A 19,754-nucleotide genomic window follows, 5' to 3' on the forward strand; every position below is an offset into this window, starting at 1 on the left:
TGACACTAAATTAGTATCACTGGATTCGTTTTGAAATGTAGTTTCATAATGACCAATTTGATGTCATATATGCTACTATTCTTTTCTATAAAGTTGGTCAAAATTTTAAAACTTTGACTTAGCACAAAAGCTGGATGTACACTTATTCACGGACGGAGGGAGTAAAGTTATAAGCCTCTCTAGCAAGCAAAACGAACATCTTGGATGACTTGCTCGGAGGAGAAATGGATGAAGAATTTCGTATTTATATTGTCCATCCGAAGGATATTGGTTACTAGCCCCACACTCATGGGAAATACCGTTTCATTCCTAGATGTATAAGCATCTGACGTGAGAAAAGAATCTGATTTTTTTCTAAAAAATTATTGACCTTCTATTGTACTCGTATGGAATTTTCACAAAGAAAAAAAATCCCGTCGACTTCAGGCAAAAAACAAAAACTAAGGATAAAAAATGGGGAAACTCTTACCATCACCCGGTGGATCGCAGCGGCGCGTCCGCCACCTCCCCTGTGTTACACGTGTTCAAGTGAGACCCCGCACTCAAACGCACTTTTGCAACAAAAGCTATGTTTCTGAAACATATATAGTGTTGCAATGGTCTACGACGAATCTACGTTTTGTAACAAAACTTCTCTTATAAAAATTTTCTACAATAAGACCTTGATTGCAGAAAACATTAAACTCAATTGCAAAAAATGCAACAAAACAACTGTTGTAAAAAAATTCTGCAACAAGACCTATGTTGCAGAAATAATTCCGCAACAAGACATATATTGCGGAAATATTTCTGCAAGAAAACCTGTGTTGCAATGGTGGGGCGCACCCGGCCGCTTGATGCGGCATCTGGCGACTCGCGACCCGGCTGATCTATTAAAAAGATTAGCCGGCGAACGCGTAGCACGTCCCTAAAAAATGTGAATAGAAACTTCTATATATAGTGTTGTTTTTGTTTTCTTCCATGAACAATATCATGGAATATTTTTCTTGGCCAAACTATTCATGCGAAGGTCAAGTTTATTTCAGAAAAGTTTCAGAATTTTTTAACTTTCCATACTCATCAGCTATATCTTATACAGTTATATCTTATACAAGTGCATTGTCACGGCTTTTGCTGTCGCCGGGTGGCTTCGGCCCTTCCGTTCTAGCTGTGCAAGCTCTCCGGCGGCTTGATCGCAGTTTTCTTGCTGCCTTATTCTCTGTAGTGAATTTGGCATGTATTTTTCAGTTTTTGTCAAATCTTTGCCTTTGTAATTCAGCACCATTGTATACTAGCCGGTTGATGGCTTCATTAATTTGAAGTCGGGCCTTTGTGCCTTTTCTCTAAAAAAAAGTGCATTGTCAAAGTACAGTACGCAGCCAGGAAATGAGTTAGAATCTCACTAGCATGCATCTGCAAGCTGAGCATAGCTCAGATACAGCTCACCTGGATTCATCGATGTTTGCATTTTTCTGAGTTTATTTTCAGATTTTTTTCTGAGTTTATTTTCAGTTTTTTCAACGATGTCAATCTTAAGATATTTTGTCGGCTAGATGCTCATATGTTGGGGTGTGCGTGCGTGCAGGGGCAATTCTACTGGGGGCTTTAACAGGCTCAAGCCCTCTCCACATATTTGCATGACCCAGACAGCCCAGCCCGCCCTTCATTTTTTTCTAGATTCACCACTACGTGCGTGGATTTATAGGTGTGAGAGGCTCAAGCCCCCTCTCCACATATTTGCATGACCCAGACAGCCCAGCCCGCCCTTCATTATTTTCTAGATTCACCACTACGTGCGTGGATTTATAGGTGTGAGTGCGTCTGCGATTGTACTGTAAAAAAACTCACATGTCTTAACAAAATGAAATATACACAAATCCAGATCTTCAGTTCATGACAGTCCTCCCATTTCAAGAATTTCTTCTCTCAAGCATCCAAGACAGAAAACTGCAGCTCTTCTCTCCAAAGAACCAGATGAACTTACCACAAAAAGAGATCACAAGCTGCCATAATTTCAAGTGAAGAATACTTAAAAGCATACTGTAACAAGTAACGAAATTTGAATATAACTTGCATCTAGAGCCGCAGCAGCATCCAAATCTAGCATTTCACCTAACGAGTTCGCATCAATATTCATTCAAAATCCAAAAACTAGGACCTACAGCCCAGAAACTGTAAAGACAAATGAGCACAGGAACATTACTTCAAAGTTGACTTATTCATACTTAACGGTGCAGATGTACCTGCAACTGTTTGCACCAAACCACAGGACTCGATGGTCCATTAAACCAGACACAGTACGACTTCACACAAACGAGACAGCACTTGAACAAAGGCGCACCCACAGGACGACACAGGGTACAGCAGCAGCAGCAGGTCGAGTGAGAGGGCAATTACTGACCACCACGGAGGCGGAGCACCAGGTGAAGGGTGGACTCCTTCTGGATGTTGTAGTCGGCGAGGGTGCGACCATCCTCCAGCTGCTTGCCAGCAAAGATCAGGCGCTGCTGGTCCGGGGGAATGCCCTCCTTGTCTTGGATCTTGGCCTTGACATTGTCGATGGTGTCAGAGCTCTCAACCTCAAGGGTGATAGTCTTTCCAGTGAGGGTCTTCACGAAGATCTGCATGCCACCACGCAGACGCAGGACAAGGTGGAGGGTGGACTCCTTCTGGATGTTGTAGTCAGCGAGGGTACGGCCATCCTCCAGCTGCTTCCCAGCGAAGATGAGACGCTGCTGGTCTGGAGGAATGCCCTCCTTGTCCTGGATCTTGGCCTTGACATTGTCGATGGTGTCAGACGACTCCACCTCAAGGGTGATGGTCTTGCCCGTCAGTGTCTTCACAAAGATCTGCATCTGCAAAGAATAATCGCAGATAGGATGGTAAGAATAAAGAAGCAGACCAGGCAAACTCACAATGATGGAACAACAAATACTAATGCATGGACAAGCTCACAATGATGGAAGAACAAACACAAATGCATGGACAAGCTTCTACAAATGTTTACAGATTTCATTGATCTAATGATTTAACATAGCTGCCAGACATGCTTATTATCTAAGAGAAACCTAGCTTCAGGGTAATAAATCAAGCACATCTGACACTAATCTACATGTATTCGCTATCTCAAAGATTAGAGAAGCTTCAGGAAAAATAACAATCTGCAATCCTAGGCCTACTAGGACAATCTTGGTACAACAGCAATCTGATAAAGAGCGACAGATCAGGCAGTATCTGTGTGTGGAGAAAAATTTATCGCGCAGCAACTATTTAGGATCATAAAAAATTTACCAAGCCAGAACGGAACTGTAATAATAGATAAAACATGCATAGACTAACATATGAGACCATATGGCATCAGGAATTGACCCGGAAGACAGATAGACCTAACCCTTCTGTCAATTTTTTCAGGGCTTGTTGAGCTGTGCCCTCAGCATTAACCCTTTGATTACCTGTCTGTGCTAGACCTTCGTGTGTTTGTATGTTTGAACCTTGTTGGATGTTTGGCTTGGGCAGTTGCTTTATAATATAAAGCGGGGCGAAAGCCTTTTTTGGTAAATTACAAAATAAACACAAAATCCGTACAAATTCGCTAAAGCTTATAACCAATCTAACAACGCAAATAGATAAGTCAGAGACTCAATAGACATATTTTCTTCATCAGAGATATAGCAGCGAGCAAACAGGTTCACGCACATCCAGACTATCAATTTTCTCACGGATTTCCATATAGCTGGTGGGCGTGCTATCAGAACGAAACCTATCTTCGGGTCAAAACCAATCCACAATCTTAGGCCTGCAGATCAGGCAGTACACGCGTCTGGAGAGAATTTTATATGGCACACAAGCTACTTGGGGGAATCTATCAAGCAGGAAGACGCACTAGAACATAAACATGCATAGATTAACATACGAGACCACAAGTCATCAAGGAATTCATCCTGATAAAAAATTAGCACACGCGAAATCCATACGAATTCGCTAAATCTTCACCGATCTAACCACAGATCGGAGCCAAATTCGACAGCACTAGACGTCCAGCTATCACGGAGCACCATAGAAACGTAGATCCAGACGATACAGGGAGAGGGGGAGCAAGCGCGGTACCTTGAGGCGGTGGGGAAGGAGGATTCGACGAGCCTCGGGTCGATTGGAGACGAGATTGGTGGGGATTTGTTGGTTCCGTTCCTGGGAGCGGTGGCGAGTTTACAATCCTGAGGCGAGGAAGGGGGCGGGTATTTATGGCGGCTGGTGACGGGCCGGGTGGGGGAAAAGTCCCGGGCCGTGACGATCCGACGGGCGCGGAGGATTCGAGAGAGGACGGCCGTCTACCCCGGGCGGGGTTGATGGCCGTTAGCCACCCGATCACGCCGTTAGATGGACGTTTTGTCCGTGTCGCTGGTAAGTATGGCCCGCTGGGCTGGTCTGTGCAGGTGTGATGATCGTAAGTTGAGTATTACAAAAAAAAATGCCATGTTAATTAACTCTACTAAAAAATGCTATGTTAATTAACGTGTCATTTTGTTCCACTCCTAGTATAGAAAAGAATAAATTTCCAGTGAGCTACTTTTGACTTTTTTTTAGCATCAGTACAGACACAAGCGCTCATATACACGCGCATACACTCATCCCTATGAACGCACACACGCACATCCTACCCCTATGAGCACCTCCGAGAGACTGAGCCGGCATATCATCTTGAGATTTACGAAGTCACCGTAGGCGCCTCGTCGTCGACGGGAACGTCTCCTCCCACTGAAACGCATCGCCGGAAATCCTGAAATAAATTCAGGAATGATGCGAGCACCAGGATTTGAATCCTGGTGGGTTTGGGATACCACTGTCCATCTAACCATCTCAACCACAGGTTGATTCGCAACGAGCTACTTTTGACTTGATGGGTTCATACTTTTGCATAGTTTGTGACGGCAAAGGAACACATTTTTTTATTTGCAAAAAAAAACACTTGGCATACTCTAGAGCAGGTGAATTCATACTTAACGAATGGGTACTTTCCAAATATATTATATGGATCATTTTTTACATACATTCATGGACGATTAGCTGGGATGAATGAGTTTATACAGGACCACATGTAAGTAACGAATAATGCAAGCTGGCAACTTGGCATACCTGCACAAAATAATACTCCCTCCGTTCATTATTATAGGACACTCGAACTTTTTTTCTAAATCGATGTATGTAGACAAGTTTTAGAATGTTTGTTCAGTCATCTTGGTATGTATATAGTCTATATTAAAGTATCCTAAACATCTTATAATAGTGAACTGAGAGAGTTCTAATGATTTCTTGGTTGTTCTTATCTGATACTCCCTCTGTAAACTAATATAAGAGTGTTTAGATCACTATTTTAGTGATCTAAACACTCTTATATTAGTTTACGGAGGGAGTATTTGTCATATGGACTCGTTTGAGCTATAGGCATAGAGGTAGGGATGCAAGAGCGGGTCCGCTCAATCCCACAAAATGCGGGAGGTTAGGTTAAAATGTACCGCAACAATCAAACAACTCAATGGTTAGGACTCAACCATAACTTGCACATTTAACAGGTTAGTTTGTTGGTTTACTTGCATCCTTACATGGAGAAAATGAGGAATGATGCATGTCCCCGTTGCCAAAACCTCCTTTGTTTTCTCTTGTTGCTTTCTCTTTTATAGGCACGGATAAGGGACAAGTGTTGGGAGTACTTCCTAAAATTGCACTTTTACATTTTAGGTTTTTGCTCTCCCGAAAACCGCTGGACATCATATTACGATTGTATTACTCCTATCTCTCCAAAGTTCAGTATATTACTATATTTTTCGTATCTCTCACAAGAAATACAAAATTGGCAGGACCAGGGCATGTGTGAATTGTTTGATTGAACTTTCTGTTTATTAAGGAACAGATAAGAGTATTTTGTAGAGCAGGACATATATGCACACGACATCACTTTGATTGCGGCAGGAAGCTGCAAATGTACTCAACTAACTATATCGTGCAAAATTAGCAACTGGCGGCTAGTGATTGCCATCTGTTGGCATAATAGACCAATGCAACAATAATATTTTGCTTAATCAATGAAACGCCGACCGTTGCCGGATTTAAAAAAAAAATATGTGAGACTAAACCGATGTGAATGAGACGTGTTGCTGTTTTATAATTTCAGCTCGGCGCTACCTTGGATTCGGTCAAAAAAAGCCAAAGCATTCTATATGCCCACTCATAATTCCCATGTTAAACAAGTATAGGCGCATAATGATTATGGTGCCGGGTCAAGAATTTGTGCACTTGTTTTGCCAAGGTGTATCCATATTGCATCCATTTTGAACGATGCAATGCAACAAAGTGCAGGGCTTTCCATTAAAAAAAGTATCCAAGTATCCCCAAGCTATGTTATGAACGACAGTGCTAAGCGGCGCGCAACGACCCGTTTCGAATCATCCTCCTATTCGCTTCGTCCTCCTCCTGACATTGAGCCCTTCTTCTTTCCCTCAAAAATTGCTCCGGGCACAAGCACCGCCAACTTCCACCATAACCAACCAAGTTGACAACACCACCCGGTTCACCGGCCTCGCTGCCCTCACAACAACCTCCGCCGCTAAAAAAAAATCACCCTGTCATCACCGGTTGCAGCACCCAGCGGCGGTCGCCCCAACTCCTCCGCTCCAGAACCAACACCCACCGGTTGTAGCCTCCCTCACCATGGGTTGTAGCATTCCTTAACCACCGACTGTAACATCCATCGCCTCCGATTCCAGCAAAAATCCTTGGTGCGCCACGGCCCCAAGGCAACATATTTCGACAGCGGTGGAGCAGGAGCTAGGGGAAGAATGAGAGGCACCCAGCAAATGAGTTAGCGCCGCTAATCAACGACAATGCATCTAACTTAGAAATATTTGTGTTCACCTGCCGTCATGCAGACTACACACGCAAAAAAAAAAAACTGGAACAAGAATTTTAACACAAACCGACCACGCAATAACGCAGCAGGGATCCCACAAAGGATTTCAAGAAACAAGATAGAAGTATAAAATTGCATCATCCAAATCTGAACAATGCAGCCACCGGTTTCACAGGAACATTCAGAACCTAGGAAATTAGCATCTATAGTCCAGAAAGTCACAGAAAGCCACAATATATCAAGCAAGCAATTCAAGCACAATCTATAAACAGAAAGGCCGCAATAAGATCATTGCCAGATCAAAACTGCAAGCAAACAATTCAAGCACAATACAGAACCAACAGCAAATTAGCGCAAGCAGATTTATCTGAAGTTCACTTATCTTTTCCTACTAATAAAGCACGGAGTGCTTCTGCCCGTACGTCGTCGGCGTTTTTGCATAAAGGTCCGTGTGCTTTTTAGTATTTGACCCGCAGTCCATGGATAAGTGAAAAACGATTCGTTATTAATTAGGGTCGGGTCAACGCGGTGGCACGGCAGCGCGATGCAGAACGGCGGCAGCGGCTGGAGCTTGCAGGGGCCGGATCCGTGCGCGGTAGGGGCTGGGGAGGCGGATCCGGAGGCGGGCGGCGTGGCGAGGATCGCCGGTGACGACGAGGAAGGCCGGAGCGCGGCTTCCCGGGCGGGTTCATGGCATCCACGACTATTGGGCAGAGGGGAGACAAGGAGGCGAGGGAGAGAAGAAGGGACAAAGGAAAAGCGGTGCGGAGAGAAGAAGGCCGGAGCTCGCCGGAGCCGGGCGATGGCGGACGGGCGCGGGAGACGGAGGGAAGGCCGGAGCTCGCCGGAGCCGGGCGATGGCGGACGGGTGCGGGAGACGGAGGGATCCCGTGCGGGGGCTGGTTCCGACGACCACTGCTGCGTGGCCGCGGGAGGACAGCACGCGCCGTCGCGCCGGAGCCGCCCAGGTCTCCTGTGTCTCTCCCCTTCCCCCCTTGCTCCTCTCTCTCTCTCTCTCTCTCTCTCTCTCTCTCTCTCTCTCTCTCTCTCTCTCTCGGAGCTCTTATCATCTCACCGCCGTCCTTCGTTTACAGGAGCAACCATGGATGCTCCGCGTTCAAAGTGTACAAGGCCGATTTGGAGTGGTTCCCTCGCAAGCTCCTGCTATTCCCCACCTCTCGCGACGTTCTGCATCTAGATTGTTTTCTTCAGTGGCAGGAAGGTGAGTGGGATGACCATATGTCAGGGAGTGTTTGGTTTAAAGAGAGATCACTGGGGATGAGTTCACGACCATGTTCCTGCTAATTTTTGGCAATATGGTTCAGAGAGTGGTAACTATTTGGTCAAACAAACATCTTCCTGTCTTGATATGCCTTTTTATTTTTGGTTATTTGTGAGAACTTTTAGTACATGTCTTTGTCATAGCTAGAACTTCTGACAACTTTGAAGCAAGAATGTTCAGAGAAATTGTTCCATGGAATAGCTAAACGATAATACTATTATTGATTTATGATAGTTTGCACATGCATACAGAAATAGATATATTCAAGCCTGTAATGGCTAACAGCCAAAAGTATGAATCTATTCTTGATACTCTTTTCCCCTTCTCTTAAAATAATCATATACAAATTATAAGCTTTCTAACATTTGCATATTTCAGGTTTCCAAGGAGGTACAGAAAGCGAGGTTCAAACAATTCAGTGCAGCAGCAGCAACACCTCCAAGGTGAGAAATAGGTTCCTATTTATCCTTCTTTGCTAGCTGTGTTCCTCTGCTGGGCATCGACCATGATCTCCATGTCGCCACTAAGGCCATGGCTCCTGGGATCGAGGACGCTGGGCTCGCATGGTCTAGGCCACTATTGATTTGTTTCTCTTGGTTTATGGCCTCTTTCGCCTATGGTCGGATCTGCGCGTCCGCGTCCACAGGAGGACTAGGATCTGGCTGTGCTCCACGACTATCACAACCAAGCCGGGGAGCACCAGAGATCACAACTTGAAAATTTTAACTGCAATATTTGTTGGTCAGTGTCCTCATCTGAAATTGTTCGTAAGGTAGTGCTTTATTCTGTATAGCATCCTTGGAAGATTGTGTGGTGTGATGCTTGGGTGTAGAGCCTTTTTTGTTATTCTGTATAGCAAAGGGAAATAGCCTCAGGCCCTCAGTTTGGTATAGCAATGGGGGTGATCCTTCGTTGGAAGAAACATTGGTGTGAAACAGATAGACTTACTGTTTTTTCATACTATACTAGCATAGTGTTGGTTGTTAATTTTAAGTGTATCAGCAGTTTTTTCAGCCAATGAAGTTATGCTCACGACATGGAGAACTTCAAGGACAACCTGCCTGAACAGTTTCTACCTGATTAGTGAACTAGGCCATTTACTATACAAATAGTTATTTTGTTGCAAGTTACGCCGTTGCTTCTAAATACTACACTTTTGGTTGTATTTAGCAACTAAGAATGACACAAGCAGCCGCTAAAACATTCGAGCAATGCCCAAGGTTAGTACAGGAAGCATAGTTGTTTGCTTTAGTAGAAATTATATTCCTTTTTTCCACTACTGTGAACATGGACGTGAGTAGGTAATTGCTCCTAAAAGAAACCTAATTAATGTATTGTTGAACCTAATTTTGAGATGATTTTTATTCTGCCATTGTACAGTGCACATTAGCATCGTCTAAATACACATGTCTCTGGGGTTTCTTTTTGGTGGCAAATTGATTCTTGCAATCATGGTGGAAAGGCCAGCAATAAGGCACTCTACACTGATGAAATTTGCATAAGTATTCCTCTTTGTGATAAGATTTCACCAAAAGTTTCAACATTAAGATGTTTACTTAGTTAAATCCTGAACTGAGGCACCCACCCATACATGTATAAGCTCCAAAAAATAAAACAATTTGCAAAGAATTTTTCAGCTTTCGGGCTATAAGCGTTAGACATTTTCATAAGAAATGCTGAATGTTAGTATCAATTGAATCAATTTGACCTTACACGCAGTGCAGGTATTGTTAAATCTGTAGTTGTAATTTATTCACCTGTAACTTGATTTTCTTTTCACTTCTCTTTTTATAAATTCATGTAGTCGGCTATAATAATGATATTTTTTTCTTTTGAGAGAGAAATTGTGTGTCTGCTCTGGTTTTAGTTTTAACGTCAGCTCGTTACAATCCGTAACTACTTGTAGACTACTTCATCCGGATGGGTTTGCAACTTTATGTACAGACTGCTTCAACACTTCTATTTTCTATAGGACTTGGATTAATAATCTCCAACAATATGGTCATGCTTCTTATATTTACTTTCAGTTCTAAATACATTTATGTTTTTCTCTATGTTGTACTACTAAACTATGTGTGCTAAAGTAAACATAAAAATATGACGGGGTGGTGGTTTCAGCCATAGAAAGAATTGATTTGGAGAACAAAGGGAATTTTCGGCGGACGAAGAACTCGCTCGAGATGCTCCAGTGATGATTTTATATAGCGTTTTATCTAAACCTGGGTTCCTTCTTTCAGACTGGGCGGTGCCCTATGATGTGAAGCCGGTGTAATAACTTTTTCATTTGGCATCGGTGGTGATGTGACAACCTTTTAGACAAGTTGGCACCTGTAACACAGTGGAAGACCTCATACGAGCTGGTTGCCTTCCTGGTAGTTGTTGCGGGTTTTGAATTAAGTGTACAACTATGTTTAAAACGCCATGATCAGAAGCTGTGGTGGGTGTACAGATTGACTCTTATTACATGACTATTCCTAAGATTGATTCTGATTGGGTTAGGGGCATGTGATTTTGTTCTCCCGGTGCAACGCACGGGCCCTTTTGCTAGTTCATTACTTAAGGATACTGCTGTGCCAGCAACGGTTTCAACCAACATAACATGGGGACTCGATAGTTTTCAAACCAACACATAGGACTGACACAAACGAGAAAACAGTTCAAACGATCGACAGGGCACCACCAACCGGACGACCAAGGATAAACCAGCAGGTACAACGCCAGGACAATTACTGACCACCACGGAGGCGGAGCACCAGGTGGAGGGTGGACTCCTTCTGGATGTTGTAGTCCGCAAGGGTGCGGCCATCCTCCAGCTGCTTGCCGGCAAAGATCAGGCGCTGCTGGTCCGGGGGAATGCCCTCCTTGTCCTGGATCTTGGCCTTGACATTGTCGATGGTGTCAGAGCTCTCAACCTCCAGAGTGATGGTCTTGCCGGTGAGGGTCTTCACGAAGATCTGCATGCCACCACGCAGACGCAGGACAAGGTGGAGGGTGGACTCCTTCTGGATGTTGTAGTCAGCGAGGGTTCGGCCATCCTCCAGCTGCTTGCCAGCAAAGATGAGACGCTGCTGGTCAGGGGGAATGCCCTCCTTGTCCTGGATCTTGGCCTTGACATTGTCGATGGTGTCAGACGACTCCACCTCAAGGGTGATGGTCTTGCCCGTCAGTGTCTTCACAAAGATCTGCATCTGCAAAGAAGAATAACAGATAGGATGGTAAGCATAAAAGAAGCAGATCGGCAAACTCACAATGATAGAACAACAAATACTAATGCATGGACAAGCTTCTATGGCAGCAGCATATTTTTTCATTTAAAGATATTAATGACCATAGGTCCATGTATGTAACACAAAAGTCTACAGATTACATTGATCTAACGATTCCACATAGCTGCCAAAACATGCTTATTATCTAAGAGAAACCTAGCTTCAGGGTAATACATCAAGCACATCTGACACTAATGTACATGAGCTTCAGGAAAAAAACAATCTACAATCCTAGGCCTATTAGGACGATCTTGGTACAACAGCAATGTGATAAATAGCAACAGCTCAGGCAGGATCCGCATGTGGAGAAAAAATTATCACACAGCTACTAATTTGGATGATAAAAGATTTACCAAGCCTGAACGGAACTGTAATAGATGAAACATGCATAGATTAACATATGAGACCATATGGCATCAGGAATTCACCTGGAAGAGCGGATAGACCTAACCCTTTCAGTAAAAATTAGGAAATAAACACAAAAGCTTAACCAATCTAACAACGCAAATAGATAAGCTTATACATCAAGCCAGAGACTCAACAGACATATTTTCTTCTTCAAAGAGATACCAGCGAGCAAATAGGTTCATGCCTTCATGCACATCTAGACTATCAATTTTCTCACGGATTTGCATATGTTGGGCATGTTATCAGGATGAAAACCATCTTCGGGTCAAAACCAAACTACAGTCTTAGGCCTATTAGGACGATCACGAGCGACAGACCACGCAGTCCACGCGTCTACAGAAAATTTTATATGGCATACAAGTTTTATGTACTACTTGGGCGAATCTATCAAAACATACGAGACCACACGTCATCAAGGAATCCATCCTGATCTACCCATTCAATACGAATTAGCATACGCGAAATCCCTACGAATTCGCTAAATCTTCACCGATCTATAACAACAGATCGGAGCCAAATTCCACAGTACCACGCGTCCAACGAGAGCACCACGGAAACGTAGATCCAGACGATACAGGGAGAAGAGGGGAAGGAATCGCCGTACCTTGAGGCGGTGGGGAAGGAGGATTCGACAAGCCTCGAGTCGATCGGAGACGAGATTAGCTTGGGATTTGTTGGTTCCGTTGCTGGGAGCGGTGGTGAGGATTGGAGGAGGGGAGGGGGTGGGTATTTATGCCGGCTGGTGACGGGCCGGGTGGGGGAAGTGACGGTCCCGTCTGTTTGGTGCGTGCGTCTCCGCCACGCGATCTCCGCGAAGGGTCCGACGGGCGCGGAGGGTTCGAGAGAGGGCAGCCGTCTACCTCGCGTTTGCCCCGCTCACGCCGTTATCTTTTTTTTTTTTGGAGGATTAAACTCACGCCGTCAGATGGATCGTTTCGTCCATGTCCATGGCGCGTATGGCCCGTGTAGGCGTGATGATTGTTGAGTAGTTCTTGATTGACGTGCTAATTGTTATGTTATCTTCTAAAAAAATTGATAATTGCTATGCTAATGAACTCTACTAAAAAATGCTACCCACTCTGTGTACATCCGTTTCAAAGACAACTAATATGAATCGGAGAGTATATTAATTAACGTGTCATTGTGCTCTACTCCTTATTATATAGATATAGAAATAAAATTCCGGTGACCTAATTTTGACTTGACGGATTCATACCTTTGCAGAGTTTGTGACGGCAAAGGAACACACTTTTTGTTATTGTGAAGGAACATTGGCATACTCTAGAGCAGACGAATTCGTACTTACCAATGGACACCCTTCAAATATCTTATACTGATCATTTTTTACACACATTCATGGACAATTAGTTGCGATTAATTAAAACTAGAGGCTAACCCGCGCTTCGTTGTGCCGTTCTTCGCTCAAGGATTTTTTTAGCAAATTATTGCGGCCGGTTGTTCGTTTGGCTTTTCGGTGTTTTCTTGGGTTTTTTTATGTTCTGATTTTGTTTTTTATCATTTGTATATCATGTTGAGGTGTTGCTATAGGGGGCATTTGTTTTGACAGGAGAGTGGAGTTGTTTAATTCGTTGTTATGGTGTCCCTTTCACATTTCAGCCTTGGTGTCAATCATTAGTCACTTACTGTGTGAGCCCTTTAGTAAGGCTCCAATTCCACACTGAAACCATAGAATTAATGTTCTAACATTCACATAGTCCAGCCCACGAAACTCCCACTTGCTCAGCTCGGCTCCCTGTTTCACTTGCTCGCTTGCATTTTTTGCTCTTTGCTCCACTGCTATCTTATAAAAGACTAGCTACCGTTTATTTTTGAAAAAAGTTTGTTAAATCAAATATGTTCACAAATTTTAAAAATCTTTAACTTCTAAAAACATTGCAAACTAAAAAACTTACCCATTTTTAAAAGTGGCCAAGAATTTAGAAATATTGGTGGAGGTGGATTTTGTAAAACATTCTAAAAATTCAAATAAAGTTCATGGATTTCAAAATAAAACTTCAAAAATATTAACAAATTGTAAAAATGTTCTACAATTTTAATGATGTTCAATTTTTTCAATAAATGGTCATGAATAAGAATGTGAAAAGGGAAATTTTAAAAATAGAGGAAAACCAGAGGAAAATAATGAAAAGAAAAAATAACAAAACCCATCAACCAAATGACACACAACCTTATAGGCGGACCCCCAATGACCCCACAAGTCTCGATGCACCAAGAGGCTTAAATTCTAGGAAGCTTAGTATCTTAATAGATTATATTGGACCACTTGTAAGCAGCGAACAATGTAAGTTGGCATACCTGCACAAAATAATAGTACTAGTGATTTCTTGGTTGTTTTTATCTGATATTTGTCATATGGATTTGTTTGAGCTATAGGCATGGAGGTACGGATAAGTGGCGGAGCTACACATAAGAACATAGGCGGACCAAATTAAAGGGAAGTACAAGTATTTTACTCCGATGCCCCATCTGCTCTCATATGCTAGATTTTCACTAAACCTGGGCAGGCCATAGCACGGTTTTGCTTGGGTGTAGCTCCGCCGGTGGTAGGGATGCAAGAGCAGGTCCCCTCAATCCCACAGAATGCAGGAAGTTGGTTTAAAATGTACCCCATGCATCTAACAACTCAATGACTAGACTCAACCGCAGCTTGCACATGGAGCGGGTTTAATTGTGGGTTTACTTCACTGGTATCCTTACTTGGAGGAATGGTGCATGTTCCTGTTGCAAAATCTCCTTTGTTTTTCTTGTTGCTCTCTCTTTTATAGCCACGGACAGGTGTAAGTTCCTAAAGTTGCACTTTCACATTTTAGAATTTTGCTCTTTCCAAAACCACAAGACATCATATTATGATTATTAACTCCTATCTCTCCAAACCTCATTAGATTTTTGTATCTCACAAAAAATACAAAATTGGCAGGACTAGTGCATGCATGAATTGTTTGACTGAACTTTCTATTTATTAAGGAACAGATATCTTGTAGAGCAGGACATCTACTTGGATTGGGACGCTGAACCAACCGATGCACTCATGCTCAACCATCTGGTGCTCTGGACAACTCAACTAATTAGTGCAAAATTGGCAGCTGGCGACTAGTGATTGCCACTTGGTGGCAGCATAGACCAACACGACAATAATATTCCAAAATTGATACTTTATACATGAGATTAAACCAATGTGAATGAGACCTGTTGTTGTTTTATAATTTCAGTTCGGTGCTGAGACCTTTGGATTGGATCAAACAAAAGCTGAAGCATTCTATATACCCACTCATAATTCTCACGTTCAACAATTACAGGCGCATAATGATTATGGTACCGAGTCAAGAAATTGTGCACTTATTTTTGCCAAGGTGGTGCCTTCTCGATAAGATCGGTAGACAGTGTCAGCCTCATGTGTAAGCAGAATTCACAAAATATACATTTGAACACACACGCACGCGCACGCAGGTATGCACGCATGCATACATTCTCCAGGGGAGGGGGGTGGTCCATTTTGCATCCTCTACTATAATTTTTTTATCCATATTGCATCCATTCTGAACGATGCAATTTTATTCCCCATGCAATAAAGTGTGGGGCTTTCCATAGAAAAAACGGTATCCTTCCCTTATAAATTAAGCATCCCAAGCATTGTTATGAATTTTGATTTGAATTTTTGCTCGGCAGTGCTAAGCGCCGGTCGACTGGCCCAAATTTCAGCAGGTTGGCACGCAGCGGCCTGTTTCGAGTCTCCTGCACCATTGGATCTTCCTCCTATTCGCTTCGTTGTGTTGCCATAGGTGCTATCAGTTCAGTTACTCTTTTAAAGAATTTCATGGGTGAAGCTGATTTTTTCACGAATACGCACAGTTTGTGTGTCATTTCATTGATAGAAGAAAATAAAATAAGTATACGGGGTACAACACAAGTCATGAACACAAGATGGCGTGAACAAGGTGCCCAAAGCAGAGAGAATGGGTGCTCGGCCCGAACAAGCAAACAACATAGCAAAACCCCTAACTTGAGAGGAAATCCTAGCCTACGCAGCAACCGACAACCACAAATTCATAATCGGGGACGTCGCGAGCACACAAGACGACTCCTACAAGAAGGATAACGACGTAGCGTCATCGCCGCCCGATCCAAAGAATCAGACCTAGGGTTTCCCCTGGTGCTCAAAGAGGGGCACAGAGGGAGGCCATGACAACGGATCCAAGAAGGGGACGACACTCGCAAGTGTCGTCGCTGCCAGCATCAGCAAGCCGAGCAGGGATTTCTCCTTGGCCTTAGTCTGAGCAATCCCATAGCCTCTGGACCAAGAACCTGGAGTTGGAGGTTAGACGTCGGTCAAAAACTGCCATCACAAGAGGGGGCCGCGCCGGACACAATGAGCCTTGGACATGACAGGGGACGAGGCATCGAGGTGGTCGGGGATGGGGAGCCGGCAGGGCGGAGAGGGCCGACGCAGGGCCCCAACGGCGATGCCGACACCGGCGAGCCCAGAACCGGAAGGCGACGCGGATCCGAGCCACCGGGGCCAAGGTCGTCCGGTGTCATGAAATTGTCACGGCAGATGTCCTAGTGAAAGGACTTAATCATGGAGCCATCGCAACTAGGAAGCTTAAAGGGGTTAAACGGGACAAAGGACACGAGAGGTTTATACTGGTTCGGCCCCTTGCGGTGAAGGTAAAGGCCTAGTCCAGTTGAGATGGTATTGCTAGGTTTCGATGACCGAGGAGCGAATACGCTTAACCTGGCTCTCAATCTGTTGTTTCTTGCCCTAAGCCGCCGCCGGGTCGTCCCCTTATATACACGGGTTGACGCCCTGCGGCCTACAGAGTCCCGGCCGGCTCATACAACGTGTCCGGCTCGGTGACTGTCAGTGTCAAAACCGGCGGATCTTGGGTAGGGGGTCCCGAACTGTGCGTCTAGGCTGGATGGTAACAAGAGGCAAGGGACACAATGTTTTACCCAGGTTCGGGCCCTCTTGATGGAGGTAAAACCCTACGTCCTGCTTGATTAATATTGATGATATGGGTAGTACAAGAGTAGATCTACCACGAGATCAGAGAGGCTAAACCCTAGAAGCTAGCCTATGGTATGATTGTATGTTGTGGTTGTTGTCCTACGGACTAAAACCCTTCGGTTTATATAGACACCGGAGAGGGTTAGGGTTACATAAGGTCGGTTACAAAGGAGGAGATATCCATATCCGTATTGCCTAGCTTGCCTTCCACGCCAAGTAGAGTCCCATCCGGACACGAGACGAAGTCTTCAATCTTGTATCTTCATAGTCTAACAGTCTGGCCAATGGAGATAGTCCGGCTGTCCGGAGACCCCCTAATCCAGGACTCCCTCAGTAGCCCCTGAACCAGGCTTCAATGACGATGAGTCCGACGCGCAGTATTCTCTTCGTCATTGCAAGGTGGGTTCCTTCTCCGAATACATCACAGAAGAATTTGAATACGAGGATAGTGTCTAACCCTGCAAAATAAGTACCACATTCCACCGTAGAGAGAATAATATTTTCGCAGATCTAATTTGCTGACTTGTCTTAACAGTATGACGTCATGTCATGGCCCAGTGATTATTCGAACCGTTCCCTTTAACCAGCCCCGCACATAACGCGAGGCAGTTTTTCGACACGTCTTGTCAAAGCAGAGATCGTGTCCCCTTATTGCGGGATTCTCATCAATATGGGCGTGGGTAACCCAACCGCGCCATCAATTGCGGCGCTTGGGGGATAAGCGAGTTTTACCAGGCAAGTGGGGACGCTTAGCTTCGTCCGCCCATATAAAGGGATAAGGATTCACCTTTCCATCCACGCCTTCTTCCTCCTTTGCTCATCCGTTTTCGCACACTCGAGCTCTAGCGCCCAAGCCCACACTTCCCACCTCAACCTTCTCCAACCATGTCCGGAGCGGGAGGCAGGTGGATGGTCTCCTCCGTCACGGAGGGAGACATCAAGAAATTGAGGAGAGCCGGATACCTGCCCGACGACATCGCGCACTGGCTCCCAGATGAGGGGCAGCTCATCCCCACCCCTAGGCCCCACGAGAGGGTAGTATTCCTCACCCATTTCCTCCGCGGACTAGGATTCCCTCTCTATCCATTCGTCCGGGGGCTCATGTTCTATTACGGCCTGGATTTCCACGATCTGGCCCCGAACTTCATCCTCAACATCTCGGCGTTTATCGTCGTGTGTGAGGCCTTCCTCCGCATCTAGCCCCACTTCGGCTTATGGCTGAAGACCTTCAATGTCAAGCCGAAGGTGGTGGGCGGCCGCCAGGCGGAGTGCGGAGGCGCCATGGTGGGAAAGATGCCCAACGTAACATGGCTCGAGGGCTCCTTTGTGGAAATCATAAAGGGGTGGCAATCGGGGTGGTTTTACATCACCGAGCCGCGCGACCCTGTATGGGCAGCGGCCCCCGAGTTCCGATCTGGCATCCCCACGCGGCTCACCTCCTGGGAAGAGAAGGGCATGTCCTGGGGTAGTTCGGAAGAGCTGACCGGACTCCAAACATGTATTCAAAACATGGTGAACAAGAAGCTTAAGCTTGTCAACATAGTCCAAGTTATGCTCATCCGCCGGATCCTCCCGTGCCAACAACGGGAGTTCAACTTGTGGGAGTTCGACCCTGCGCAGCACCGAACTCTGAACAGGCTCTTAGACACGACTCATGAAGATGCCTGGAGGGTGCTGTTCAAAAGTGCCGAGGTCCCCCCTCCTATTACTGAGGATCGCGGATTCAGCGCGAAGCGCCAAGCCAGTGCGGTAAGCTGCTTTACCTTTCACAGGATACTTTTTTTATAGATTGACTCTATGCGGGATCTAAACTCCCATACTTTTGACAGGACTGGCAGAAGATGGCCGGATAGATCGACTGTCCGGCTCCTTTGCCCGAAGGCCCCGCAGACGCTCTTCTGGCGAAGATGTTGACTCCGGCCCCTTATACGGTGCCGGAGAAGACCAAGAAGGCCAAGGGAACCTGTTGGGGATATTACTACTGGGCATAAACCGGCCTACCTGGGCCGGATGAACTCCATCAGTAGTTCAAAGGTGTTAAAGCCCAAAGAGGCAGATAAAGGCCCAGGGCCCGTAGTCGGTTTACAACCTGTAGCCGTATATTAGCTTTGCGCATATACTTGTAATATAAGTTAGGAACAAGGAGAGACCAACCCGGATACGAGTATGAACCGGTGTTGGGACTCTCTGAACCGGCAGGCGTCACCATGTATATAAGGGGACGACCCGGCGGCGGTTCAAGGACAACAGACAACAACTCGAGACATAGGTGAAGCTTGTTTGCTCCCTAGTCATCGAAACCCCATCAATTCCATCACAACTAGACGTAGGCTTTACCTTCCTCGAAGGGGCCGAACTAGTATAAACTCTCTTGCGTCTTTGTGTCCGCTTTAACCCCTTCAAGCTAACCCGTCGCGATGGCTCCACGACTAAGTCCTTTCTCTAGGACATCTGCCGTGACAAACCCACGACAGTTGGCGCCCACCGTGGGGCTATCGCACAATGGTTTCCGGTTCTTGGAGGGCCGCTTTGAAGGACTCAAGGGCTACGCTGTAGGCCGGATGACTAAAAGTCGTCGCGGCAAACTCTACATCAACGACGCAGGCTGGGGCCCCGAGGCCGGCTCAATTGAGTATGGGTACCGGGTCCCCTTTGATAGCATTCACGTTTTCATTGGCAAGATCGGTGAACCGGGCCCTAAGCCGGACATCTGCGCCGACCTTGTCGAGACGGCTCAGCGTGCACGATCTGCCCGGGTTAAACCGGCCATGAAGCGTGCCTTCGTGGGAATGATCCATGGAGGGAGTTATGAGGATGTATCGGAGCTTCGCGGGGCAACTACCGTTTGTTCCGGTGACGACTCTTCGACCGGAGAAACTGAATCTCTTT

The 19,754-nt window shown here is 45.4% G+C and overlaps 3 protein-coding genes across 8 annotated transcripts in view; 1 reads left to right on the top strand and 2 right to left on the bottom strand.

Moving 5' to 3' along the window:
* Positions 1–2,178: 2,178 nt before the first annotated feature.
* Positions 2,179–4,302, bottom strand: LOC123132384 (polyubiquitin). Its single transcript, XM_044552163.1, has 2 exons — positions 4,087–4,302; positions 2,179–2,834 (listed from the first exon to the last, which is right to left on the bottom strand). The coding sequence occupies exon 2, from the start codon at positions 2,832–2,834 to the stop codon at positions 2,373–2,375; it is 462 nt and encodes a 153-aa protein (XP_044408098.1). The 5' UTR covers positions 4,087–4,302; the 3' UTR covers positions 2,179–2,372.
* Positions 4,303–7,322: 3,020 nt separating this feature from the next.
* Positions 7,323–10,652, top strand: LOC123132382 (uncharacterized). 5 transcript variants are annotated; one of them, XM_044552159.1, is made up of 4 exons: positions 7,325–7,851; positions 7,978–8,105; positions 8,544–8,608; positions 9,171–10,652. In XM_044552159.1, exons 1-4 carry the CDS (start codon positions 7,574–7,576, stop codon positions 9,228–9,230), a joined length of 531 nt encoding a protein of 176 aa, XP_044408094.1. In that variant the 5' UTR covers positions 7,325–7,573; the 3' UTR covers positions 9,231–10,652. The 5 variants fall into 5 exon arrangements, with proteins under 5 accessions (XP_044408091.1, XP_044408093.1, XP_044408094.1 ...); XM_044552160.1 differs by having other exon boundaries at positions 7,329–7,851; positions 8,812–10,652; XM_044552156.1 differs by having other exon boundaries at positions 7,323–8,105.
* Positions 10,653–10,674: 22 nt separating this feature from the next.
* Positions 10,675–19,754, bottom strand: part of LOC123132383 (polyubiquitin) — a 99,323-nt gene continuing 90,243 nt past the window's right edge. The window contains exons 1-2 of one of the 2 annotated variants that reach the window (XM_044552161.1): positions 12,444–12,650; positions 10,675–11,353 (exon numbers count right to left, since the gene is read on the bottom strand). In XM_044552161.1, coding sequence (XP_044408096.1) covers positions 10,892–11,353 — 462 coding nt within the window. In that variant the 5' untranslated portion in view covers positions 12,444–12,650 and the 3' untranslated portion in view covers positions 10,675–10,891. Of the gene's footprint in view, positions 11,354–12,443; positions 12,651–19,754 lie in introns of those variants that run through there. The other variant, XM_044552162.1, reaches the window with a different exon arrangement.

The sequence above is a fragment of the Triticum aestivum genome, chromosome 6A, assembly GCF_018294505.1.
Source record: "Triticum aestivum cultivar Chinese Spring chromosome 6A, IWGSC CS RefSeq v2.1, whole genome shotgun sequence".
In the NCBI taxonomy this organism is placed as follows: domain Eukaryota; kingdom Viridiplantae; phylum Streptophyta; class Magnoliopsida; order Poales; family Poaceae; genus Triticum; species Triticum aestivum.

Coding starts and splice junctions, on each gene's coding strand:
- LOC123132382 (XM_044552156.1), top strand. CDS start 7,574: ATGGCATCCACGACTATTGGGCAGAGGGGAGACAAGGAGGCGAGGGAG. Junction 8,106..8,543: donor TTTTCTTCAGTGGCAGGAAG/GTGAGTGGGATG, acceptor TGCATATTTCAG/GTTTCCAAGGAGGTACAGAA. Junction 8,609..9,170: donor GCAGCAGCAACACCTCCAAG/GTGAGAAATAGG, acceptor GTGTATCAGCAG/TTTTTTCAGCCAATGAAGTT.
- LOC123132384 (XM_044552163.1), bottom strand. CDS start 2,834: ATGCAGATCTTTGTGAAGACACTGACGGGCAAGACCATCACCCTTGAG.